Source organism: Myiozetetes cayanensis, unplaced genomic scaffold, assembly GCF_022539395.1.
Source record: "Myiozetetes cayanensis isolate MyiCay16 unplaced genomic scaffold, myiCay2020 scf5-8, whole genome shotgun sequence".
Classification (NCBI taxonomy): Eukaryota; Metazoa; Chordata; class Aves; order Passeriformes; family Tyrannidae; genus Myiozetetes; species Myiozetetes cayanensis.
The window spans coordinates 109,743,209-109,770,428 of record NW_026087742.1 but is presented as its reverse complement, the minus strand read 5'-3'; the positions used below and the strand labels follow the sequence as shown (position 1 = coordinate 109,770,428).

The 27,220-nt window shown below is 38.0% G+C and overlaps 1 protein-coding gene across 1 annotated transcript in view; it reads right to left on the bottom strand.

Annotated features, from left to right (window-relative positions):
* USP9X (ubiquitin specific peptidase 9 X-linked) overlaps positions 1-27,220 on the bottom strand; it is a 98,165-nt gene that overhangs the window by 7,878 nt on the left and 63,067 nt on the right. The window contains 17 exon segments of the mRNA XM_050331434.1: positions 1,665-1,850; positions 3,616-3,745; positions 4,842-5,067; positions 6,350-6,473; positions 6,955-7,705; positions 7,875-8,016; positions 10,141-10,314; positions 10,766-10,956; positions 11,288-11,508; positions 13,852-14,074; positions 14,860-15,006; positions 15,129-15,275; positions 15,846-15,954; positions 19,157-19,323; positions 22,117-22,242; positions 24,561-24,686; positions 26,901-27,179. Of these exon segments, the coding sequence (XP_050187391.1) occupies positions 1,665-1,850; positions 3,616-3,745; positions 4,842-5,067; positions 6,350-6,473; positions 6,955-7,705; positions 7,875-8,016; positions 10,141-10,314; positions 10,766-10,956; positions 11,288-11,508; positions 13,852-14,074; positions 14,860-15,006; positions 15,129-15,275; positions 15,846-15,954; positions 19,157-19,323; positions 22,117-22,242; positions 24,561-24,686; positions 26,901-27,179 (3,469 nt within the window).

The window sequence follows — 27,220 nt, the reverse complement described above, 5'->3', positions numbered from 1 at the left end:
TTATTACAGATTAAAAGGTACTGAAGTACTTTCAAGTGCACTCCAAAATATAAATTGGTGTAACTCATCAAAAAACAAAAGATGGAGAAAAAGCACAAATCCTCCCTTTACAGCTGACTTTCTTTGAAAAAAATAGGGTATGAAATAACTAATTTTCATGATTGTGAAGCTTGACACTTGCTGCCTGAGAGAGCTACTTCTCCCTCTTTGATAAGATTATGCAGTGACAATCAAAGCAGAACAGCTGGAGACATGTTCATATGCCAGAGGAAAAACCATGGAGTTTTTCTCAGTGAAATCCTCTTATCTCCTGAATTTATCTGCCTCACTGCTTGTGTAACATAGCCCAAATCTGTCATATTTTAAGGACACAACATCTATTTACTCCACCAGACAATGCAAAAGCGTTCAGAGGAATATCTATGTCAGAACAGTCCCATCTGAATCTCTGGAGTGTACAGAAGTAATACGCTCTTGAAAGGATAAAAATTAATGCATCTTATTTAGTAAGTTTTGTTTTGTGTAAGGAAAGACTGTTGATTTGCTCCTGATGTTTCTGAATTTTGCAGGTTTTTGAGTTATTGTTTGAAGATGTCCAGAACTCCAAGGGAGAACTTTCCTATCTTAATATGCTGAAGCAAAAAACCACTTTATTCTGCAAACAGTAATCCTAATTAGTAATCAGGGTAATGTTCAGACAACGTAAATTTTTTTCAGTACAGTGTCATGAATGAATACAGCGAATATACAATTATTTTTTCATAGGTAGAGTATCTTTTCAATGTAAGCTTCAAATAATGCTCTGGAAACAAACCCAGTCAAAACTGCCAAATGATTCTGAAGCTTATTATAGCACAGTAAAATTTTCAGTTCATTAATCTCACTATAGCACATTCTAGCCTATTGACTTTACAGCCTGACACATCAAGCTGTAATGAGTTCACCATTAAATAGCTTCTCTACAGATTTCTAATTAGGTTTTCTGAAATATGCTTAACAGAACATGTACATATACAGGCTATAAAGTCCACATGGCCCAATATTCTGTCACCATTTCTCAAAAATAACTGCACTCTATTCAGCCACTGGAGATATTAATGATTTACACTGTGGTTAATCAATTTCTAGCTGATTCTTTATCTTTTATACATTAAAGTGCTGACTTCTCTGAGAACAGACACCAAATCATATTTAGGAGCTACCCACAACAATGCAGCATCTCTTCATGATAAGCATTATTAGCTATCTCAGAGCCTGCTACGGTGGTTTTCCTGTACAGATTACTTTTATAATCTATTTTTTATTGCCTACTTGCAATAAAAGTATCTTTATGCAAGTCTTCACTATATGCTTAAACTATTCTAAAACCATTATTATTTTGTAATCAACAACCTCCTGCTTTGCAAATCAGTCTTCCTGCATCTTTAAGGAACGAACCAACAGCATAAAATACAGAACAGATTTCTGTCCTGGGCTTTTTAGTACAGCAAATCAGTTTTGCTTATGGCAAACAAATTTCTGCCTTTAAACGAAAGGAGTTGCTAAAACACAAAAGGAAAACATTTTTCCAGCTAACCCACTTTACAAATAATAGCTAAATATGCACAAAAAGGCATTTACTGATCCAGTCAGTTAATCTAAGGAAAACTTAAAACCCACTGTACCGTTGATAGAGGATTGCATCCTCGATGACACGTTGCAGCAACGGATGAGCTGCGACACGACCGTGTACAGCTTCCCCAGCTCAGCATACTGGTACTTAATTGGGGGGCCTGGACCTTCATCCAGAGCCACAAGCATGAAGGTTGCAGGAACATTTAGTTTCAGAAGTTGTGTCTTCTCTGCTACACCTTTACGGGGAGGGGAGAAAGAAAAATATTTTGTTTCTGGCACTGACAATACTTGATTTTTTAAAATATTTTAGAGGAAAAATAACCGGTGTTTACGTGACTCACAACTTTTCACTTCATGGGTTTTATTAAACCAGCACTTACGCTTTTTGAGGAATAAATAATCAATAAAGATGCACAAGAAAATTACGTTCAGCTGAAAAATCACATTGAAGTAGAGCTGTAAATTACTGGAATTTCTTCACAGTGCTCATTAGCACTTAAGTAACTCACTAGTAGCATCTGTGTTAATAGCAATATCTCAGTGAGCTCTTTTGGACAGTGAATCAATCCTTTTATTTTAAGGCCCAGGATAGGATAAACACTCCCCCCACTGTATATTTCGTTATTTTTCCATCATGTCTTGGATAGATCAATTAGAAATGTGTGAAGTTTGTAGCTGTGCCATACTCTGCAATAAGTGTAAATAAGCAAAACCAATGAGAAAACCTCCAAAACTAACCAAAAAACAAACCCACCCAAAACCCCAAACATACACCTAGTTTAACTGCATGAATACCTGCACATACTACACAAGTACTTACCAGGAAATTCCCTATGTCCCTTCTGATCTCATATTTTGTTTCTTATTTTGGTTAAAAGTCACAATTTTCCATATATTTCCAAGTTTTTTCTTATTCTGAAACACAACTAGACCTTACCTTCCACCTTTCTGATAAGAAGGAGGAATCTAAGAGCTTTTATTTATGGTATTTCTTTGATTATGCTTGACAGTTTTGTAGTTACATCCTTTGTAGAACTGATCTCTCACTTCCTTTGACACGAACAATGTATTATTTGATTTCTCAAAATGTCAGACAATTTAATCTTTGACAGAGAACTTGGGGTGCTGCAGGAATTATGTTATTGTGGTTTTTGCTGAATGAGGTCTACATGCAGAGAGAAGCCTTCAGGTCACAGAACTAAGACAAGCACAACTGCTTAGCACTGCATTTTCAGGTTTATCCTTGCAGGTAGATTGTGATAATTCTCAAACCCACAAATAAAATTGTATTTCCCCTGGGTTCTGAGTGCTGTCCTACTTGGAGACCTCAACTGTACTGACTATGAAAAGCTAGTAAAGAAAAGGCAGAGCAGAAGAATTGCATCTTTCTTCTCTGTAATGGCTTTCAGTTCACTCTGATGGTCACGGTGGAACCTGCCTGACAGAGAATGCTTTGGTAGACAAAGTATATGAAAGCAACAGACGTTACAGGTGTAATTAGATTAACACAACTGTCCAGATTAATTTTACAGATAGGAAATCAAATTCCTTTAGAAGTGTCTACCCACTTGGAAGAACTTCCAGAACTCTGTGTGCACGTGTCAATCCTATGTGGGAACACTGAGGTAACTACATTTGGATTGATACACTTGATTAACACTTTAGCCACAAAGTAACCCAACGGGAACTCACATTTATAACTTCCTGCACGAGTTGATAAACAGCAATGCTCAAGCACTTTTTAAAATTTTACCCTCATCCTCTCTCAGAAGGACATAGTCTTACTCCTCCAAGCTTCTCATCCTTCCAAGGATGGCAGGAAGGCTCCAAACTGGAGGAAGACAGATGCTCTAGGGAGCATTTTATATGATATACAATGAGAACAGCCTGCCTGTGGATGGAAAACTGGATTCTCCTGCTGTTACACCTCTGTAAATGGATCATTAATAAAAACACAGTGTATTACAGTGCCATGAGTAGAAGTGTGTGCAATGTGCTTACCTAGATTGGCATACATCACAAACAGGTTGAAATACTGCTGCAAGTGGCGCCCGTGTTCAGACACTTCCCTTCTTAGCAGGTTTAGTACCGCCCTCAGTAAGTGATCACTTAAACTTAAGTTATCATAAGCCTATTGAAAGAAAAGGTTTCAATGTCAGTGGTTGAACACAGCTTTATTTAGTTTATACTTTTTGCTAGGACAGAAAACAGAACTGGTTAAAAGGTATGGGATTCATACATGCTCCAAAATACCAGCAGCTGGTCAGTCTTCTGTATCTCACACAAGACAGACAGACAGGGAATAAGACTCCCATCACTCAATACCATGTGAAGTCCAGGAAATTACGCAAGTAGAGAAGCTTTTAACTGAGTTTTTTTCTCCAACAGCAGATAGGCTGAAACACTCAAGAAACACACGTGCAGTTCCACTGTCGACTTCACACATTTAGACAACCAAATCACCTCTACAGCTGTATCTCTAATACTTCACAAAACAAAACACTGCTAAAGACTATGTAGCTTTAACCTAAAACAAATTCTTTAGTTGGATACAGCAGTGAAAACATTCTGAGAAGGTAGGTGGAATCATATAAATAAAGAGTGCCTTGCTGTAGACATTAAAAACATGATCAAGCAAAGGTTCAAAAAGGTTCATCTTTAAAATTTTAATAGAGTCCAAAGAAAAACATTGTTATGACAAGTATTACATTCAGTTAGAGGCTTTTTTGTCAGCCCTAGATGTAGAAAACTAGGCAACTCACTGCCTACTCCTCCTCAAAGTTACAATTTTTAACAATTTTACTGTTGCAGGATACAGGATGAGAATTTAGGAAACTCCTGCAGGTGTTCAGTTGTATTATTTTTGTTTGCTTGTTTGTGGGGCTTATTTATTTGTTTAAAATTCTAAGAGCAAAGCAAGGGTTCATTTGCCTACACATTACTTCAGTAAAAAAGCCCCTACTTCTTTTTTGCAGATTTCACACTTGCAAGTCGAAGTTCTCACTGCTTAGTCTTCAGAGATTTACAAATGAGGGGAAATTGAACCCCTCTTACAGCATCTCTCTTGCAAACTGGTGGAGTTACATCACGTTACGTAGTGCAAAATGGCCTGTAGAGACCTCCAGTCAACACTGATGCACCTACTCCAGAATTTATTTAGTAATAAATGCTTATAATGAAGAAGTAAGAATTCAGTTTAAAAGCCTTTTTGTCAGAGGATTAAATACCTGACTGGAAGGTCCAGGAGAGGCAAAAGGTGATGGACATGGTCCGTCTTGCAATGAAAAATGTGCAATAAATACTATAAGTTTTGCAAATGCACCCCTCACTTCTGCACTGGGGCATTCCAGAAGGTACTCAGAGAAGCGGTTTGAGACATTGAAAAGGACGTTGTGTGCAAACCAAAAGCGAACATTCTTGCTGTGACGAAGGAGGATGCACAATGCATCATACCTGGAACAGAAAACGGCACAGCTGAGATTATGACCAAATGTAGGTATTAATGAATTTGGCAGATGTTTTCTTTTGCAGAATTTCAAGAAATTACCCGTTAAAGGTGACTCCCAAACATTAATGCTTCCCATCACCTACACTGTACTTCCTATAGTGATGTTCTGTTATGTGCAATCACAAATTAAAGATACACTCAATTAAAAGCCTAACATTTAACTGTAGCATTTTACTTGTCATCTGTAAGAACTAAGGCAGCATTACAGCCCCAAACTCCTTACTGCTCAAAGCCAGTCCTGTTTTAGCAGCCACCCTTCCCTCTGTACTAGAACTGGGGAAGAGGTTGAGCAGCAGAGAAAACAAGGTGGATTTTATGAGCTGGGTATGAGACAGGTAACTAAATATATAACCTAACAGGAATTCACATTCTCATTTACAGATCTAAAAAACAAACCAAAAAACCCAATACCCAATGAGTAAAAGATCTGTTTCAGAGAGGGACTTGTGTGACTCTGTCCTCCTTCCCACAGTAGTATTTGAACTCTTCTTGATGTCTTAAAATAACAGGAGTAACTCAGCTACTCTGGAAGTTGCTACTGGAGATATGTATTTGCCAAGTATTACAAAACTACTTACAAGTAGTTGGTAAGCTACTGGTCACCATGACTACCAGGTTTTCTCCTGAGTTTGGCCAGTAGTAACCCACAGTTCTCTCCCCAGCACAAAATAACCGAGCTCAAAGACTAAAGTGTTGTGGTGCAGTGAGTAAGATTTGTCATGTTTGTTGTGCTGTGGCTTTGAATTACAGGCCCTGTAGCAATGTACATAAAGCTCTCTGCTAACAGGGGCTCAGAGACTATATACGTGTTCCACAAACAAATATCAGCTGCAACAATGGATTCGAACCAGCTTTGTTCAAAACTACTCAAACAATGAATAAACCACTTTGAATTAGTCAGAAAATATAACCCGTTAGTTTTGTGCTACTGACGGCTTCTAGCCCTTTATTCTTTTTTCAAGACAGACAAAAGGCAGATTTAAACTCTGTCTGAAAATGAATTTTTGAAGCTGGTCACCTCAGCAGCTTATTTTAAGTCTCAGTTTCTTCCCAGTATTTTCTGTTCAAATTTCCCCCCCTTTTCATGTGCACCTTCACCATATATTTTGAGAAGAGGAGAAAAGAAGACAGAGCACATACACTTTTTACTATCATATGTATCTAAATGGGATCTTTTAACAGACATCAAACTTCCAAAATTTTAAGTGTTGTTAAAAGACAAGATACCAATCACTAGCAGGGCCACGGACTATTTTCTTTGTATGAAATCCTGTGGTGAAGAGAAATCTAGCAGCAAGCTGAATACTAATCATAGTTATTTCTTCTGCTTCAGGCAACAGATGATCTTGTCCTAAAGAAAAATCAAAACACTCACATGTAGACAAAGTAAAAGCAACTCACAACAATGTAACTGATTTTGTCTAACACAGTGTTCCAATTTTAACAAGATACTTGATCACAACAGCCTCTGTCTTCTATAGTGTATCATTTGAAAATGTACGACAGGTACCTGGATCCTAACATAGCTCTGATTTCAGAAATTCAGCATCTCACCTTGAGAACTGTTTTCAGTAGAATAGCCTCCAAACTTCAGTAATTTAACTTGACTTACTACATAAGCTGAGTAATAGCTGACAGTTTATCCAAGTATTTTTTGCTAAATATTCTGGCAACTTATCCCTTATGAACAACTCAACTGCAGAAGTCCAGGAGGACAGAGTATTCAAAGTAGAACACACAAAACTGTCATTGGCTTGACAAGATATTGACCACATGAATCAAAACCCTTCTTGCAAGAAGTTCATCCATAATTATCCCAGTAACATACTAACCTGGAGGAGGATTCAGGTAGACACTATTACAAGTAAGCAACTTCTTTATGAACTGGAAATATTCCAGGCTGTACTGCATCCGATTGTGCATGAACTGCACGTTCTGCTTCCTCACACTTCGCTCGATGGCTGATGGCATTTTAATCTGATGGGGTTTAGTGGTGATAGCTATTTCTGAAATATATTTTATTAGTTCATTGTCTTTGTCTATTGTGTCCATACGTTCATAAAAAAGAATGTAAGCGTTCCACCACCTCTTCTGGCGTCTGTAGGACATGCGCTTCATCATGTGATCAAACACTTCTCCCATGTATTCTCCACCAAAACACTGGTTTTTCATTTCTTCATCGTCATCCATTTTACACTCTGTCACGTCTCCATCATCGAATTTATACCACCGGTTCTTCTCCCCGTCTCCCCCATTCCTCTGGATGATGTAGGAGTAGTAATGTCCACCACTGGCCTGGCCACTGTGCACCAGCACACCCACGAGCCTGTACTTTGTGCTCCCAGAGTGTTCGTTTTCCGACTGCTCATTTTGTATTATCTGATTTTCAGGATTCACGTCGTCCCCCTCCAATTTTGCTACACCTGCCACCGTGTAAGGCTCCATGTCCAGTTCTCGTGGAAACTCAAAATAATCATTGAATTTGATTGCACATTCCCTTTCCCAGTCGTAATCAAATCGTTTCAACTGGATGGCAAGAACTGGAGGCAACTTCTTAATCAACAAGCGTTTCACTGTATCAACCTAAAAAAGGACACGAACAGCTCTTTAGGTCTCCATTCATATCCTCTCACCAAATACCAAAGTCAGTAATCAAAGGATGACTTTTTCCCCCTGAAACAAACTAAGACTGAACTTAGTACAGCTGTAACATCACCGCTCTACACAAATTTAATACATGAGGAATCATTACCTTTTTGTTGCATTTCTCACAATGATATGCATTTGCACCTTCCAGTAAGTCTCCTTTGACGTACTGTTCCAAAGAATCAAGAAGGTTTTGGTGATTTCTTATATCTACATTCAGAGTTGTGAAGGATTCCTCACATTCATACCTACCAATGAACAGGCAAATGCATGAGAAAGTTAGAAACATGTCCAATTTTTATGTTTTACATGTGCTGCAGTGTGTAAGCAGCAGAAAAAGAACTGAACTCTTTTTTTATTGCAGTCTTCCTACAATTGCATTACAGCATGTGCACATTGTATTTTCTGATCTGCACTAGCTATAGTTACTTTATGAAGACCATAAAAATTACTTGTATGTCTCAAGTTCACTGAAAAGATCATGGAAGTTGATTTTTTTAGCACATCACTTTTTTAAAGCAGCTAAAGTAGCATCACAGTCTCTCGGCAAACCAAGCCAGTAGGAAAGCAGAGAGAGCAGAGCACTTTTTCACTGCTGATCTTTCCAGTCAGGAATTAGACTGATAAACACAAATGCTGTATCACATCTAAAGACAACAGTTCAAAACAGATTCCAATTAAGCAAACAAACAAACAAAAAGCCTTTGTATTTTCGATCTGAAAAAAAAATGAATAGCTGTCTTTATAAAATAATTTGCATATTTATGACTGCCTTTGACGTACTGTGTTCTAATATAACCTTCAAACAAACGTGCAGCAATGAACCAGCAATGCTTGAGAGACAACCAGTTGATACATCTTGGAAATAAATTGTTTTTTAAAGATAAAGGAGTGATGAATAAATTAAAAAAGTTGCATCTATTCCAACATAATCCTGGAGGGCTTGTTTCTCTGATATGCAATCAAGCATTCACGGATGAATAAATAAATATTTAGAAACACTTCCACCAACAGTAATATACATTCACCTATTAAATAACTTACAAAATACAGAAATGCTGTTATTTGTCATACCCAAATCCACAGTTTACTTATCATCAGTTTTCTCCTCCCTAAACAACAGTCAGGGTAACATTTTTATTAATAAGTACAATCATGCAAATCCAGTAAAGTTCCAAAAATATAATTCAGGCAATACTTCAGGACAGTACACAATAACAGGAATGAACAATAACTCTCGTTGTTTCACATCTGTATTTGCCATTTAATGACCCCTTGCATATACAGTAAAATCAGTAAAATCAGTAAAATCAGTGCTTTCATTTATCTTGCAATATTTTCAACTTATTTCTAGTCACACATTTTAACCCATGAAACTGAAGATGTGCCACTTATAAATTCTTCTAATTCACACATGAGCTCAGCTGAAGCTGAAAGATTACCACAGTAAAACCCATTTGTATCATTTTTTCCCTGTATTTTAATTGCTAACTGAAGGCAAATAAGTAAAAGGTAAATAGTAAACTTTCACAATGAAGAGAATTTGCAATGGTAATGTGCAGAGATTTGTATTGCTTAAGAATCACACATGATCTGAACAATAAGAAGGCCAACTGATAGTGAAATGAAATCAAACACAATAATGTAAAAGCAACTGCTAAAAAAGAACAAGTTCATCATTAGGTCATCCTGAATCTTGCATGCAATTTTAACCATCCACCTGACTAGGGATATATGATGGGATATATAGGGAGAGATGACAAAGTGTAGGGAATTACAACTTTACAATGTCTACTTCTCTCCCTTCACTAATCACCACCATCAATGAGCTACAGACTTGCAGTTGGATTTGGTATGGGTGTGGTTTCACATACCCTGTACAAAGCTGAATTTCAGTATTCCCATTTAAAGTTAAATACAACTACAGCAGAAGCCTTAAGAAAAAAGATAAACCTTCTACACCATCCTCCTTAACTGCAGGTTACATAGTGAGCATAAACAGAGTTTTGCTCCTTGGAACTAAAGATTCACTCTTGGGTCAGCTCTAAACACACAGGATGAAGACTGAAAACAGAGACAGTTGTTGGACAGGTCTTAAAATTTTCTACATTGTATTTGGTCCCTAAAGTGGTTTCACTTTTAACATGAAAAAGCATTATCTTTTTCTGCCCTGATAACACACACTGCTTCACATACAATCTGCAAATTAAGGCTATAAAAAAATAAGGTAGCAAAGACTATTAGCTTAAAAAAAAAAAAAATCCAACACCCAAACCACACAAAAACCCCACTCTTGACTCTAATCACTTTTATAAGAACACAAACATAGGTGGTTTTTCTGTAAAAGACAGAGAAAAGTCTTAAACACTTACCGATGTGGGCATCCTTGACAAATCTTCTGGTCAGCAAACGACCCTCCTAAAACTTTACTTAACATTGCTGGATGGCCCAAAGCTTTTAAAGCTTCATCTAAACTGTCCACCAAGGAATTAAAAAATTCTAAAGCATCGTGTTGTTCACGTAGATTTACAGGTTCTCCCCAAAGTCTGAAAATGAAAGCACATTCTTGTCAAATATTTTTTGTTTTGTTCTTCAACAATTGCTTTTCTAAAAAAAAAAAAAATTATTCAAGCTATTAATCCCTTCTTACTGAGGAAACTATTCACTGGTTTTTGATGAAGTATATCACCTGTTACTCTGTCCCCAATACTTTCTGGTAAGTAAAAAAAAAAACCTTTTGTGTGTAACTTTACACTTAATTCCAAGTTTCAATATCAATGTCAAGAACTGCTAAAATTCAAAATAACCATCTTGCTGTAAACTTTGGTTTATTAACAGACTTTTACAGAATGGTGAAAAGGTGGGGTAACAAATACAATGCTGCACAAGTTCTACTAATTTACACTTTACATCACTGTAAATCACACATGCATTAAATCACTGCCATTTCTTCTACTGATCCAGTAAACCAACATCAATACTAAATCTTCTACTTACCTAAATTGTTTCCAAAACCCTCTTGGTACATAGTACTGTAGCCTGGAAGCTGCTAAATGACCAAAAATTACTTGGAGATGCCTCAAAACTCCAATATTGTACTCTTTTCTATCTTCTGTTTTACTCAACGCTGGTTTGTCTTCATACTGATGTGGGTACCCAAACACATCATCTCGTGGGTCAACATTGCTCTGAAAAGTGGAAGAAAATTTGTGCCATTATATACTCTCAGCTGAAAAAACAAAAACTGTCTTTGTATGCATTAACAGCATCCTGGTGGTAGAAATGACACATTGCTCTCCAGCACAGATCCACGAGGAGGAATTCTGCAAACCTGGCTTCCTGGATCTTCTGTACTGCCCCTCTGGTTGTGAGCCTACTCAAGTAAGAAATATGATGCTATTTTCCCCACTGCTATCAGTGGGAATCAGTGATTGATTAACAACTGAAATTTGTTAAAACCTTTTCAGTAAAAAAGAATTACTAGTTAAAGATAAGCCAGTTCTACATAACTAAATTTACCTCGTTGTCCTGCTTTTCATCCCCAGACATGTCATCATCTACATCACTGCCTGTGCCTTCTATGGCAAGAATCCCATTCCTGATGGCTGGAATCATGTACAGCTGCTGAATGACAGAATTCATGTAACAAGTGGCACCAGCATTTTTTAGCCCTACAAATCCCTTTGGTGGTCGAGGCCCAACAGGTGGTAGATATTCCCATTCTGTAAGAGCTTCACAAGCTAAAAGAAAAAAAGCAGAATGTGATTAGGGAACTATTTTGTTATAAAATAAAGAGAATATCAATGCAGTAAAGGGCAGTTGCATATAACTGTTATTAGGCTGTATTACACTGCAGTTTAATAAAACAAATGTTTCAGCAGAAAACTAAAAGCAACACAACTTCCTATGAAGGACAGTTCTATCTGCAATCTTAACATTACATCCTTTTCTTCTATGGCATAACTAAAGAGGTGTCCAGGCAAAAATTCAGTCTATTTAGATATGAAACAGGAGTCTTTCCTCAAAACCACCAAGCTTCTAGGCTGAAGAATTCAGCTGAATGAATCTAGAATATATAACCAATTTATAAGGCTTTAAAAAATGTATAATCCTTTTAAAATCACAGTATTTCACTTAAGCCTCACTTTCCACTGCCAAGGTGGGAAACAGTTCCAGGAAGTGCTATCTTTATGACTTGTGAGGGATCTGAGAGAGAAGGCTCAGGAGGAAAAAATATGTATCACATCTCTTCAGAGTACATTTCTGATCACAGTTTCCTAGCTAACCTGTAGTCCTGTAGTTTTAACACAAAAGATTCTGACATAAGAGAGCATGCACGTTTACAAGCAAACTAGGTATATGACTCAGAGAGCATGCAGAGTTCATCCATGTGCTGCCTCTTCTGCCTGACATACCACGGACATGTGGTGTTCTACCGTGCTTATCAAATACTGCAGTGGAAGGAAATGGAATGAAATCCTTCTGATTGTGAAGTGACAAGAAATACACTACTGCCCAATAGAAAAGGGTGAAGAAAAAAGCATGAGGCAGAGGTGAACACCATAAAGCTGCCCTTTTCATTTACTGAGATGGAATCAAACAGGGAGAGATTGAAAAACCTCACTGACAGCACCATCAGCAATGACTCACTGATAGCACCCTCTGAGCAAGTAGCACTGCCACTGTGAGGGGTAGTGGACAATTCCCTCTCCTTGGGATACTGTTTTTAGTTGCTCACAGTTTTTCTGAACTCTCTGAGTTTAAACATTCTGTTAAATCACACAATGGTTTGGGCTGGAAGGCACTTTTAAAGATCTTTTAGATCCAAACCCCTGCCATGGGCAGGTTGCTCAGGGCTCCATCCAACCTGGCCCTGAACACTTTCAGGGATGGGGCATCCACAACTTCTCTGGGCAACCTGCTCCAACATCTCAGCACTCTCATAGTGAAGAATTTCTTCCTTGTATCCAACACAAATCTACTCTCTCTCTCAGCTTAAAACCATTGCCCCTTGTCCTGTAACTACAGGCCCTGGTAGAAAAGTCTCTCTATCTTTCTTAAAAGTCACATTTAAGTGATGGAGGCCACCATAAGGTATCTCTGGAGCCTTCTCTTCTCCAGATTAATCAACCTCAGCTCTCCCAGCCTTTTCCTCCCATGTGAGCATGGGTTTGCTTGGTTTGATGGTGTTTGGATTTTTATTTATTGTTGTTGTTGAGGTTTTTTTCTTTTTTTCCCCTTTCCCTGTTAATATTACAGCCAAAATGTTCTCCTTTTCCCACTCAGGGCTGGGAAAAACATGCTCCTGTTTATTCACTTCTAAGAAAGTCTAATATGCTTTTTACTGACAACAAAAATCCATGTTAAGTATGAGCCTTTTGCCATCCTTGTGAAAATCAGCTCAAGTTTCCTCTGACCACAAGCTTTTGAAGCACTAACATTGGCAAGTTTTTGTACATACTGCAATTGCTATAAGCTTTCTCCAGTGAGAAGGAGAAAGTTCCTTCAGTGCAGAGCTGTGCTGAGACAAGGCCAAAACTGAGGGAATAAATGCTTGAAAAAGGACTCTGACAAGAGAATGAGTTCAGAACTAAAGAGAAACAACACAGTGGACCTGTGTCTGTGTGTGGACAATGATGACAAATCAGGTGAGCAACCAAGAGACTGGCACTAAAACTCAGCCAGAGATACCTGATGAGGTTGTGGGATTGTTTAGGCAGAGCCTGAAACGATGAGACAGAAGTGGAAGGTACAGACAGAATGAGGTTCCTGGGAGCTGGTATGGACAAAGGGGAGTAGTCAGAGATTGGGACAGGAAGGGTCAGACTGTGGAAGTGACTGGGGCTGGAATTTGGATGCAATCATGTAATGCAAATCAGTATATTTACAGCATAAAGAAGAACAAATAAAGGCTACCCTGACAAACTTTTCTAGATTTTGACATCCTGATTTTGCAACATTAAAAGCAGCCACAAACCACAAACTAAAACACTCAACATCTGCTTCAGTGCAAAATAAACCAAAACCTATACATGACACGTACATTAAAAAGTAGAAAATAGATAATTTAAAGTATTACATACTAGTGATTGCTGTACCTATGTAATACATTTCAGTCAGAGTGTCTACTATCTGTTTGAGATTTCGCACACATCCAACTGCTAGTGCAACTAGGAGCTCAAAGCCAGCATTAATAGTAGCTGGTGAACTACAGACTGGTATGGCCTGCTCAGCAGGCAATTCTCCATTTCTCATGTACTGCAGGTAAACATTGGATGCTGGAAAGATGAAATCATCTATCAATTCCTGAAAAAAAAAAAGAAAATAAATCACCTGTTACCATAGAAGTGCACACAATTTTATAAGAGTGTAAGAGTTATTATGTAAATGAATGTCTGAGAACCAAAGGGGTGCTTAAAAAAAAAAGTCAAAATTGAGACCAACATCATAATGAGTTTTTAAATTTAGAACAGAATAACTCCATTCTGAAGTGGTTCCCTGCAAACCCACCTCCCCATTGCAAGTTAAAAATAAATCTGTACTATTCTTAATTGGTAAAAAATTCCTTTTGCCAAACCAGTATTATCTACAAAGCTCTCTATCAATTACTGCTGAAAAAACACAGCATTCCTCTGTATAATATCAGAGGTACAAAGCAAACAAGCCTGATTAAAGAGGCATTCAAATGTGATGCATTTGTTCAAACCTGCTATAATCATTAACAGCACTAATTAAGAACATGTGCAGAAAAGACAATACTGGGTAATGAAGGAAAACAGTCCTGTACAGGACTGTCCTGTATCCAGCTCACTACCCCAGTGGGATGTTTGTCAGCTACTGGAATACAGTAAGAATGAGAACATTAAGAACACTTTATGAATGAAACATTAATTTTCAGAATTATTTTTAAAGAAAACACTGAACTCAAATTAGAAGTACTTTTATGGATATGGACCACAAGATGCAAAGCTTCTTTTTACTTACTTATGGGTAAAAAAACTAACAAAAAACCAAATACCCTCCCTCTCCCCCCTCAAAAAACCCCATCCAAAGACAAAAAACCCTCCATAGCTCAAAAACTTTCAGCTTACCTTAATGAGATTAGCACCTCCTTTTTCACAACCAATATGGTATTTCTTCTCAGGTGTCTGGAATGCTAACAACTCTTTTGTTACTCCAAGGTGACCCTCTAAAATAGTTTCTTCAACACCTGTTTCCCCAGTTCTTTTTACTTCATCCTACCAATTTAAAAGAAAGTCAGGATACTCCAAGTAACATCCATTTGCCAAGCTTAAAACTGTACTTTACAACAAAGCAGCGAAAAGTGAATTATCAGGAATAAAGTGACCCCAAGACTTACCCTAATCCTCTTAAGCCAGTCAATTTCATTATTGAGAAGAACTTCAGCGTTGGGTACGTTAATGTTGCTGTTGTAAGCATAGTTTAGCAGATGTCTTAGGAGAGTGAAGTAGTCTCCAGAATGCTTAGCTCTCTCTCTTGCAGTACTCTGTGTAAACCAAAAACAAACAGAGAATTCATACACTCTTCTACTTACAGTACAACACCAACAAATCTTCCCTAAAACTGGCAGTAAATATGAAAGAAAAGAAGTCACTTTTAACCCTTCCGAAGTTTGCAATTGTATTTAAGCTGTTAATGAATGACTTCTCGACTATTTTAGTAGCAATTTCTATACCTGAGTGGGAAAAAACAAACAAACAAACAGTGAAGTGATCAAATTCAAGAGGGCCACCAGAAAAGCCCTGGCAGGCCCAGTAAGAGAAGGCACTGACTGCAGGTATCTCTCTAATCTGCTAATGATTTTTACTTGAAGGTCAGCATTCATTAAAGGTCAAATGCAGACATGAAAGCTTATTATTCATGTTCTTATCAGAAAATACAAAAAAGTCCCTTTTCCCCTCACCTGGTTCAAATGGAAATCAACTGTTCTGCTTGCCTGTGGGTCAAAAGGAATCTCTATTTTAGTGACTGCTGCCAAGAGCAATTTGTCTTTTCTTGCAGATATTTTCTCCTGTTGCTTCACTTTGTACTGAAGCCTTTATCTCTAAAAACTTACCCCTAGAACAGTGAACAGCAGGGTAATGAAGAAAAGGAGAGGTCTCTGTCCCATGCAACACCTGGTAGCCATTAAAAAGAACTGCTCCTGTGCCATCTGACGAACAGTCCTGGAAAGCATTTAATAGAAACATTAAATTCAATCTCCCTATCCAAACAGGACATTAAAAAAAAAAACAACTTTGTGCTTATCAGCTTAATGCCATTTCCTAAAGCTGAACATATTGTAAGAAACAGGAATATTTTAATTATTCACTACCCATCATAACTGCTCCTCCTTAAAGTGAAATTTCGGACATGTGAATTACTATGACAAAACCTGTTCCACAAACCAAATATTTGAAGGTAAAATAAACCTGGAAGCACCCAACCATTACACCTTTGCAACTGCCAGCAAATACTGTGGAACACAACAAGCAATTTGCAATACTAAATAATTCTTTCTTTCTAATCAAGCACCAGTTGTACCCCATAGACAAACCAGAACTACCCTGGTAAAACTGCTCCTATGTACCACAACAGCAGTTTGCTGAGCAGCTCAGAACTGATCAAAATTTATCATTAGTAAGAAAAAAGATGACCCTCCTGAAAATTCAAGTGGCTTTAATTAAAGGAAATTTTCCATCTCAGAACTTAATCTAATCACAGGAATGGATAAGCTTCAGTAAAGAACATATTTAAGGCAAATCCTATTCTTTCAAGCGTTAAGATCAATTGTCTGAGCATTATGTCTTGTAAAAACTGTTAGGAACAACTCTGCTTGTGTGGGAAGAGACTACACATGAATGCTGTGCTTTATGGAAGTATCTCAGCATATGAAAAACTGGATTTTGCAGTGTCTGGTGTGGCTGTCGCTGTTTTCTGCCCAGGAGGTCAGTGTGGAAAGCACACCAAAGTAACCCATTCCCTTGAAAGTTCTTTCATGTGTGGTTAACTGTGTTTCAAAGATACACAAGAATGACCTTGAGGTCAGAGCAAAGATGCACCTGCCTGAGCACCCTGTCCCTGCTATCAGGCACAAAGCAAAGTGCACAAGGAAGATGAAGATGCAGCGACACTTCTCCAGAATCTTCTCTCTGCTTTTAACGATTTGTGGTTCAGGAAGACTACCAAAAGCAGTATTTCATAGCCCTCACTGGACAAGTTCATGAAAGAACCCCTCAAACCATTTCCACACTGAAGGTTTACACTGCTTAAATGTTACGCTCAAGAAGGTCTTACACAAAGAAATACTGTTCTCTGTTTGTTCTCCCTTGGCTACTTCTTATTTTAAGGGTCTCTGTGGTGTTCTCCTCCCACCATTTCTCTCTCCTCCAGTATGAAGTGCCCCCAGCTATTCAGCTGCTCCTCAGATGGAAGTAATTTCAGAGCTTTGGTCTCCCTTGTCACCCTTCTCTGATCTTTACAAGTTCTCCTCCCCTGCTCTGAGCAGAGGACCATGGGGTGGGGGAGCTCTGTTCTGTCCTGAACAATAACCCACATTTCATGGGACCCGACTGCTGAGCTGATGTTTTCAGAGAACTTCTCACACAAGTTTATTTTAAGACACAATCCTTCAATTGCTTTGGACACATCACACAGACAGTCCTCAGATCCATGCACTTAAAGGCAAAATGAAATAGATAAAGGTGGTATTTTCCTAAAGTGAGAAATGTGACCAAGCAAACACACACCTCTCACTCTTACATTTCTGAGGAGTGTGCACTATCTGAACACAAGTATTATATTTTTGTAAGGCTACAATAATATAAAAGTTCTTAAGGAATTGTGAGTGGGAAGCAGCTGCCCAAACACAGGCCCCTCATGCTGTATCAGACACATGAGGACAGCACAGAGCTGGCACAGAGCACCAGCTGCAAGATGAACTCACACTCACCCGGTCAAACAGCTGGAGGTCAAGCACCTCCCTCCTCGAGGCAGGCAACCTGAATCCTGTCCTACTGAAAGCTCCAGGACACAGATTTCTGCTTAGCTGACAGAAATCAGCCTCTTCAATAGGTCTAAGGACCATTGCTTTACACTGGCATGAAGAATTTTTATTTATTTGGGCCACAAATAAATAAAAAAGCACTTTGCACTGAGCACTTTGCAGAGATCAGTGGAATACTTCCGGGTTCCAGGATTATTTAGGACTAACTGTTCAGCAATCCACTGCTGACTAAACCAGTCTTGCATTCAGGGGACACCATTAGAAAATCAATTACCCTGGAGAGGAAGAACAGCTCCAGTATTTAGTATCAAACATGTTGCACTGTTTCTCAATGGTTATGCACAGTTATGCTCTGAGGAAACAGCAAAAGTCCCAGTCTCAACCTCTGAAAAACAAGCAATCCATCTGATCTTTTCCAGAAAGATCCTATTTGTGAGATCTGAACTTGATCATCTTCCTTTTCTTTTATGGTGCACCAAAAGCATTTTCTCACATGCATATTTTTACTCACATTGTTCTCTGATTGAGCGTAGGAGATTAGAGAACAATAGTTGAAAATGGAAGGATATTCAGAATTCTGTCTGGTATTTGCTACATTTTCTCTGCACTGCAAACATTAATTTGTTTCCGCATTAATTCGGAAGAGGAGCTTCTTAGCAACTTAGTTTAATTTCCCCATCTTCAATCACAAAGCAGTCCCTTGCTTCTATCATGTTTATGCTATTCTATCATTTAATAATGAACAGATGCACCATTCTAAAGGAGATTATCATATGTATCACAACTTTTACAAGCATATGAGAGAAGAGAGCTCAGTGGTAGCTTCTTGTACTGACACCATGAACTATTTGTCCAAACAAAAGTGATACTTGCAAAGTTCAGTGAAACTCAAAATTCAACACCCTATACCACAGGCTGCAAACTAATAAAGTTTGTGGTATTTTGGTAACAGTCCACAGTTTCACCAACATGTGCAAGTTGTTCATTGTAAGGAGCTACTCTGATGGGTGAATATTCCTGAACATAAGAATTTTCAACCTGTTTACCTAAAAAAGTCAAAACCTCCAAAGACAGTGCTTAAATTCTGAGCCCATTCATCTGAGAGCACCACAAACAACTTGTTCTAAAGCCATCAGTAGCACATTATCAGACATCCATTCATCTGGCTTGACAATATCCTCCTTATGAGTACAAAGAAAATGGGACTGCTATTTAGAACAGGTATCCAAAATTAGATTTAGACTGCTAACCAATAATTAAGACAGCTGCAGAGAAAAATCACTTAAATAAGAAGTCACTGCTTTGCATTTAGGCTTCATATTAATTTTGAATTGTAAAACAGTAGATGTGATTAAAAAGAAAAACAAAGCAGCAACACTTACTTGCTGTGGCAGTGCAGCAGTAAATCAATGATGAACGTCTGCCATGCCTTCTCTTTACTGAGTGCATCCAGTGCCGTTGGAATCAAAGCAAAACACAGGGTCATCACCTCCAGTGCTTCACAGCAAACTTGTTCATCTTCCACGTCTGGTTCATTTCCTGCGTTTGTCTGTGAAAACAAACAAGAGTGCACAAAGTGGGCAGAGAAAAAAATCCCAAGAAACCCAACTGGCTCCAAGGTATATCCACTAAATACAAACACAAACCACAAATTTGTATACTAAGTGATTATCAGTGCCAAGTATTTTATGCGCTGCACTCAGACCTGAGTCAAAGCACTATGTGGGATGACTTGAACTTCCAGTACTGTGCTTCTCAAAGGAGGATTCCAAGCATGAACTTAAGGAGCCAGAAGTTAAATAGGAAGCTTGCAAGCAGAAGTTTCTTCAGTAAGTGCTGTTGGAGTTTGTTGGTTTGTATCTGAGGGTTTTTTTTTCTTTTTCTTTTCTTTACTACTCAGAACATGGAGTTAAAACCTTGGAAAATAGTTACTACTTAAGCAGAGAAAGGCTACAGTGCTCCATAATTCATCAATAAGTTCAGTTTTACAAGGCTTTGACAGTCACAACTTATTTGACCAAAAGCTTCTTAATACTGCTAGAATTTATTCACCACTATTTTTCAGAAGCATGAAAGAGCTGAACCAAATTTCAAACGTAGCTGTTGTGGTGAGTTTTGAAATAGAAAGAAATATTATTGCTAATTGGCACAGAGGTTACTCCTCTAACTAAACACTTGAATCAAATGAGTTGATTTTGGTACATTTCTCCAAAATAAATACTTTGAGAATAATGGCAAGCCCTTGCCTCTATCTAAAAATAATTATGTTCAAGAAGTTCTGAAGAAACTGAATGTGAGCAGGTCTCCATTCACCATTTATAAATCATGCAGGTTAACAACATTAACTAGAGGCATTAATTATTTGATTTATATGTGGGAAGGCATCGAGATTACGCAGGCAGAAAGAAGGGATTACCGTGCAGGAAAGAGAACTAATTTTGAACAGGCCAAAGGATGCCTCAGTCTGGCAACAAACACTACTCAGTCTTTGCACAACAGCTAAAAAATCAGAGACAGTCAGCACACTGAGGCGGGAGGATGTGGTAACCCTGACACAGCTCGGGATCCCGAAGCAAACACAGATGCTTTCACCAGGACTGCACCTGCTCTGCACTGCCCTGGTCAGAAAGGACAGTCATCTCTGCATTGCTATTTCAGTTATTGCTGCAGGGCTCGAGAACAGCAAAGGGCATTTTGCACTCAGGCAGTATTTCAGGAGTCCAGGAGCTTCTCTGAGCTAATGAGGCAAAGGCAGTTGGACACCACTGGCATCTCCAGCCACGGAGAGGAGTCCCATACCAGAACTTTTTGAGGCAGGAGGTAGAAGAGACTCCATACAAGTTATGCTCTCAAAATAACTTATCTGGGCTTTAAAGTTTAATTCAATTCACCAGATAAGTTCAGAAGCTTCTTCGGGTGCTCAACATTCTTTCAGAAGTCATTCTCAATGGGACTACTCTGAAATGCCTCTCCAAAAAATCATTTCCTGTTGTAGCCTTGGATGTTTTTAGGAATCCTGACATGTCATTCCTGATTCCACAAAAATCAGTCTGCTTTTGTTCTTAAACTCACATTTAATGATAAATCTCTATTCCAAATCTTAGCAAAACACTTCTGTGACCTATGAGTTAAAGTCTAATGTTTAGTGGTTAACTTAGCAAACTGAAAGCATTTTTCTTAAAATACTTTTTCCCTCTAAAATGCAGTGTTTGTCAGTCATCAGTATATTCAATCTTTATAAAGCCATCTTAAAAGTTACTTCCTCTCATCTATAATAAATACAACTCTCTTAAAATAAGAATGTGTCCTTTCTTCCATGATGTTCCTCTATTTCCAGGGTACTTTTCTCTTTTTTTGTTATACTAGCAAAGGGTACTGTATTCCTCCTTCTTATTACTTCTGCAATTCCTTCCTCTTTTTGATTTCAAATTTTTCCCTTCAATTTTCATCTCCCTTTTGCATAGCATAAACCAAACGCAGCTGCCACTTATTACAAATGTCCATGTGTCAATAAGAATAAATAAAAAACCCCACAAACAGAAAACCCATGAAGTGTTTTGAAGGATGACTGCTTTCAAAGTAATTTTACAGAATTTAACTGTAAAACTTTTAGCCAGAAAAATGTTAGAAGAGCACATTTAGCTCTATTTTCTTTTAGGTTTATTTCCTCCAGTGCACTGCTGCTCTTAACACATCATATGTATAGATACAAGAGTATATGTTTGTGTGCCAGGACTGTCACAGTAACTAAACCATGTTTTATATGCCAGTTTATCACCTAAAAAAACCCAAAGCCCCAATTTCTTTAATGAAGAAGTCATGCTCACAGTAACAGATGTCATCATACCACTATGTCAGCTAAATGTAAAGGTGTTGCATTTTGCTGAAGTAAATATTCTTCTTCTGATCGATCATTTAAGCACAATCTTCCAAGATTAAAGCCCCCTTACAGATTCCTCTCCCTTTTACTCTCAAATATCGACAAGTCCTAAGCATGATTTTTTTTTAAAATGAACAAGTGAAGATGCTCAGAGAACAAAAAGATACTTTTAAAAAAAAATCATTGTCAAAATACAGATTACTTTTTCCTGTAAATGTAAGCAACACTACACACAAGGTGTGTGATACTGGACCAATGCATAACCCCCAACTCCAAACTATGTTTGTAAACCATGTGTGAAACCAGCAAGATGGTTCACATATCTACCAATAAAAGGAAAAAATTCATACAGGATTAGCAATTAATTAATGCTCATCCCACCCTAAACCTGACCTGGTCAACAGACTCCTTTATAAACAAATTACCAGTTCTACAGAAAAGTAGTTGCTTAGGAATTCTTACCTTTTCATAGATTTTACTGATTTCCTCATTCGAGCTGAAAACCAGCTGAACTGACCCACAGCCTGATGCCCACACGATTTTTTGTACTGCCCTGATAACACAGATATCAGGGATGTATTTTGAAGCCTGAAAGAGAGAAATAAACCAAAGCAACATTAGAATGCAGCTGCAAATAAAACTACCATGGACTCCAAATCTCACAAATGTATTTTACAGAAAATTTAACGTTTAAAATTTCAAAATTTAATAAAGAATGTTTTCCTTAAATAGAAAAAGGAAAGATGATGTATCTTGAAAAGTATTTGTACTTCACTTGTATATAAAATCTCATTTTTTAACACTAAGTAGGATGCATGGAACTCTGATTCTGAGTAAGGTTTAGCAGAAACTACCAAATTCAATGCTAAATTTCTCAATTTGGGAAAAAACAAGAAGAAACCACCAAACATGCATCTGGAAGGTAGCCAGCCTCCTTAAGCAATCCAGAAACTTATTTCAGGGTTTTTCCTCATCATGCTATTCATTGGGCTGGCTGATAGCTAGCTCCACAAATTGATGCTTACAAGGTATGTATTATATAAAGAAACTGTTCTACATTTAAGATATACAGGTTTTAACATTAATAAAAACACGGCTCATGCATCTTATAAATGCAGAATTGCTCTTCAGTATTTTGGGCGAGGACTGAGTTGACACCAATAGTTTCTACTGATATACATACATTACAAAATATACAATTGTTACTATTTATAGTTTGTATCAACTTTGAAAACCAACACAAAACACAGCCAAAGTCTGTATTCTAAGTAGAACTGTCCAAAAAATACGCAATCTCTAAAAGCAGATGGCTGACAGTTCTTAAAAATTTCAAGTTCCATATTTCTAATGCTCAGACTTAATAAATAAGAGATGCTGAACTAACTTCTCTGCATCAGGAAACCTGAACAATGTGCATTCCTGTACTGATATGGACATTAACTGTAGTTACCAGAAAAATAACAGGCATTTCATCTTTGTCACAAGCAAAGCAACCTCAGAGCAACAGCACCACGAGAAAAATAATATGTGGGGGTTTTTTTTAATCTCATTGGAGTTTTAAAATCTTCGAGTCTTAACTTTTTTAAAAAAGGTGAAAGATTCCTTTCTCTGCAGCATGAGAAACCATGTTGGATTTATTTTTAAAAAAACTGTAAGTACAGTTAAAAAGAGTCAGTCTTTTTTGATGGAACATCAAAACATGAAAAAGAGAAACAAAAAAACCTTTCAAAGGCAAACTACAATATGTATGTAATTTTGATGTACAGAAATTTACAAATAAAACTTTAACAGCAATACTGTTAAAGATATTCAGGTTTTGTTTGCTTTGATGTGCCTGGTGAAAGAAAAATTAATTATTTATTTATTAGAAGTCCTGCAGGAAAGACAAAGGCACAATTAAAAAACTTTCTTCATACCTCACCTGCAAAGACACTTCTTCTATGGAAGAAGTTTAATTAAATCGAGTTCAACTGGCTGATTTCACCTATGGATGTGACACCACCACTGATCTAAGGCAGAGGGGTCAGTCTTGCACTCCAGGACAAGGTGCTTTCCTCAGACACTGCCCTTGCTCTGAAGGGACAGTGCCCTTTTCAACACCAAGATGATCATACGAGGCTACTTCTACCTAGATACCTCAGAATAGGTTTGGAGATGGTTTGGCAGGTGTGCTGTAGAGCACAGAAACACCATCCTCACTGCTTCCACACTGGAAAGGACCCAATTCACTGTGCAAGAGTTACAGCAGTTCTGATTGCAGCGTCTGCTGAATTCAGCAGAATTCACTAATATATTCATTGACATGACTCATGATTCCACATCTAAACAGGGTTTGGCCATACCATATGGATAAGGCTACTACATTTTCAAGGCACATTTAACACTACTGAGGTCCACAATCCAACTCCTCACTTGCAACATTAATCCATTTTCAATTTATAAAGATACACTGGCGAGGATTTGAGATGCTCCATATTTTAAATTCCCTCACCCTTTCTGTCTTTCTCCTCAAGAAGAGAGTGTTTCTCAGAAAGCAAAATAGAGAAGAACAAAAAAAAAAAAAAAAAAAAGAAAGTATCACAAAAGGTGTTTTCAAAATACCCCTTAACTTCTTTAAATCTATTACAGTTTCCTAAAGTTCTGATCCAAGGATAACAATATTCACAATCCATTAAAGAGCTTGTTCAGAACCTGCCTCTTCACTGAAGCCTCTTTATGGTATTAGACACCAAATTTCATAAAGCATATGGAAACAATGAAATACTTTTAATTAACAGCTTATTGAATCATATGAAGATTACCTAAAATGTTTCACGACATTTGAAATGGAAACATGCCATAAATTTAAGGATTAAAAACAGAGGAAAAATGCTATAGGAAAACGAAACAGAAAGGACTTCACCAACCTCATCGGATATTTGCTGGGCAAGACGTATTGCTACATTTCTTAGCATGCACTCTGAAGTTGGATTAGGAATGTTTTGTAGGGCATTTTGTAGCACCACTGCCTGGTCATGCGTAGCCTGGTTTATCTGGAAGAAAGCATTTCTTATTTACATAGGGAAAAAAGCAAAAAGATATGAAGATCTAAAGTTACTTGGAAAGATTTGGTAGAAGAATGCAAGATCATGGAAGGAAAAATACTTACAGACTCCACAAACACCAAGATAAATCTCCTCATTTTCAAACAGATATCACCTTTGAAGACACTTAATGCTGCAGTGTATGATCACAGAGTACAAGCAGTTAAGAGGAGAGGCACTTGCTCAAAACTTGTTAGGTTTGGAGGCTTGTTTATTGATCAGATTACTGATCAAGATTATTCATAACAGAATGATTACAGTTACACCTCCTTCCCTTTCTGGTGATGTAGGAAAGAAAGGGTTTGGTCAAACATTTGGCTCTCCCTGTGGATTAGGTAATTATATCCAGACATTACATGGCTACAGTGTTCATTATACTGAAGTACATTTGAAACATCTGACTTAGAGCACTACTGAAGAATTCTGTTCTGAATTATCCCTCCTCTTTTTTTATGGTATTTTCATAACAAAACAGCAGCAAGACATGTTTTTATCTTTTCTGTATTGGTTTGAGCACACAGTTCCCTCTCCCTGGGCTGCCAGAGCTTCATGGTTTTGACAGTTCAAATCTGAAATGGTTGTTTCCTTCTCAAAGACAAATAAAAGACTGTGGGCTGTGGTTACAAGTTAAAACTTCTTGTACAAAAGAGTTTCTCCATTTTCCCTGTACCATTTCATTCAAAAAAGCCACCTCAAATGCTGCTCAAAGGACACACTGAGAAGCTGCTCTGTAACACCTGCCTTTGGTCACTCCCCTTGCTTTGTCAGCTTCACCAGGACAGTCCACTTAGGGAGCAAAATTACAGAACCCCTGTCGTGGTTTTGCCCACCAGCCCATCCCTGGGGCTGAGGATGGTTTTGTCCAAGTGATTTCCGGACAAAAAACCAATCAAAAAGTTCAGTGACACCTTTGCTAATTACATTTTTAAGAAAACGGAAGAGAAGGTGGTTGCGCAGTTGAAATTAGGAACAGCAGCCATGTAGAAGGGTAGCGGGCCCGAGGAGGGCCAAGGCCCCCTCCTCCCCGGCTTGGGCCGGGGGGGGCAGGTGCAGCACTGAAGCCTCTCTTCTCTCTTGTGAGAGAGTGAAGAAAAAAAAAGGTTTAAAAGACGAACTGCTTAGACAAGACATGAGACATGGAAAGGGATCTTCACCTCTAGAAAAAGAATTAATCACGTATCTTGGAACAGATGTAGCTAACCATAACAGCTATTTATTTTTCAGACTTAAGGGGAATGTGCTTCTCTGCTTCAGAGACGGATCTTAGTTAATACTGTGGAATAAAGTACCCTGAAGAGGGGCTCTCTATGTATTCTTGAGTACAGGCTGAGAGCTCAAGCAACTATTAGGGATGGAACCTCAAAAAGGCAAAAAAAATATAGCTAAATAGCTGGGATACTTGTGAAGCAAATGTCCAAGACAAACAGCAGCAAAGTTTACTTTTTGGGCTCTAGGCTGTACATCTACTGTAAGATGACACAAATGAAACCTTGACCCAGAACATGCTTGTCCAGATGTACAAAACCTAACCTGCCCTATTAAACATGTATAAAATTCTACTACAGACATGTGAGATCCAGAACATCTTCTCTTTCTAACTCTGAGAAATCTCAGGGCAGGACACCTTTCAACCATCACCACTTAACTTTGCAATGTACCTAACTGTTCTCTGCAAGAATCTTCTACAAACCACAGACAGAACTGGGAACGTAGCAAGCCAAAGACTTGTCTTTATGTAGACAAAGGGCTGGCATGACTCAACGTCAGTTCTGTTGGTTTCTGCTCTAATAGATACAAGAAATTCAGAGGCACATCCTTCAATAGACTCAGCAGCTCAAAAGAATCAGAATTCTTCTTGTGAATTGAATTTATGGGATAATGTACTTAGAAAATAAAAAGTTATACCTCCACTGACAATCACACAAACCACTGAAAATCATATATAGAGCAAGTGCATGTTACACCTAACTTTTTACAGTCACAAAGAAACAGGACTTTTTTAGCAAGTTGATCTCTTTTTTTAACAACATTATCTGAAAGTAACAGGAGCTCTTGGCATGCGATTCACTCGAAGAACAGTTAATGAAGAGTGGAGAGAAGTTGCTGCAGACAACATAAAAACCAGAGCACATTGGTATTTGCAGGAAGGAAGGTTTATATTACCGGTGAAATTGTACTTGTGCCTTCCACAACTGGCTGACAAGCTTCTGCCACAGCTCGAACGTGGCCATATCCGATTGCTGTGAGCAACAGTTTGGCTATTTTCAGAGCGTTAAGGTAGGCACCCCTTCGAGTTTCCATATCTGCGTTTGGCAGGAAGTTATTTCTGGTCAGCATGCTCAACACAAGAGGCAAACCACCACTTTTTAAGAAGTTGTATTGGAAGTCACTGGCATCTTCTCCCAGAGGTGCACTGGCAGGCATTAACAAGGCATAAACTACCTGTAGAACAAAACACAGAGTTAGCTAACAGCAGTGTAACC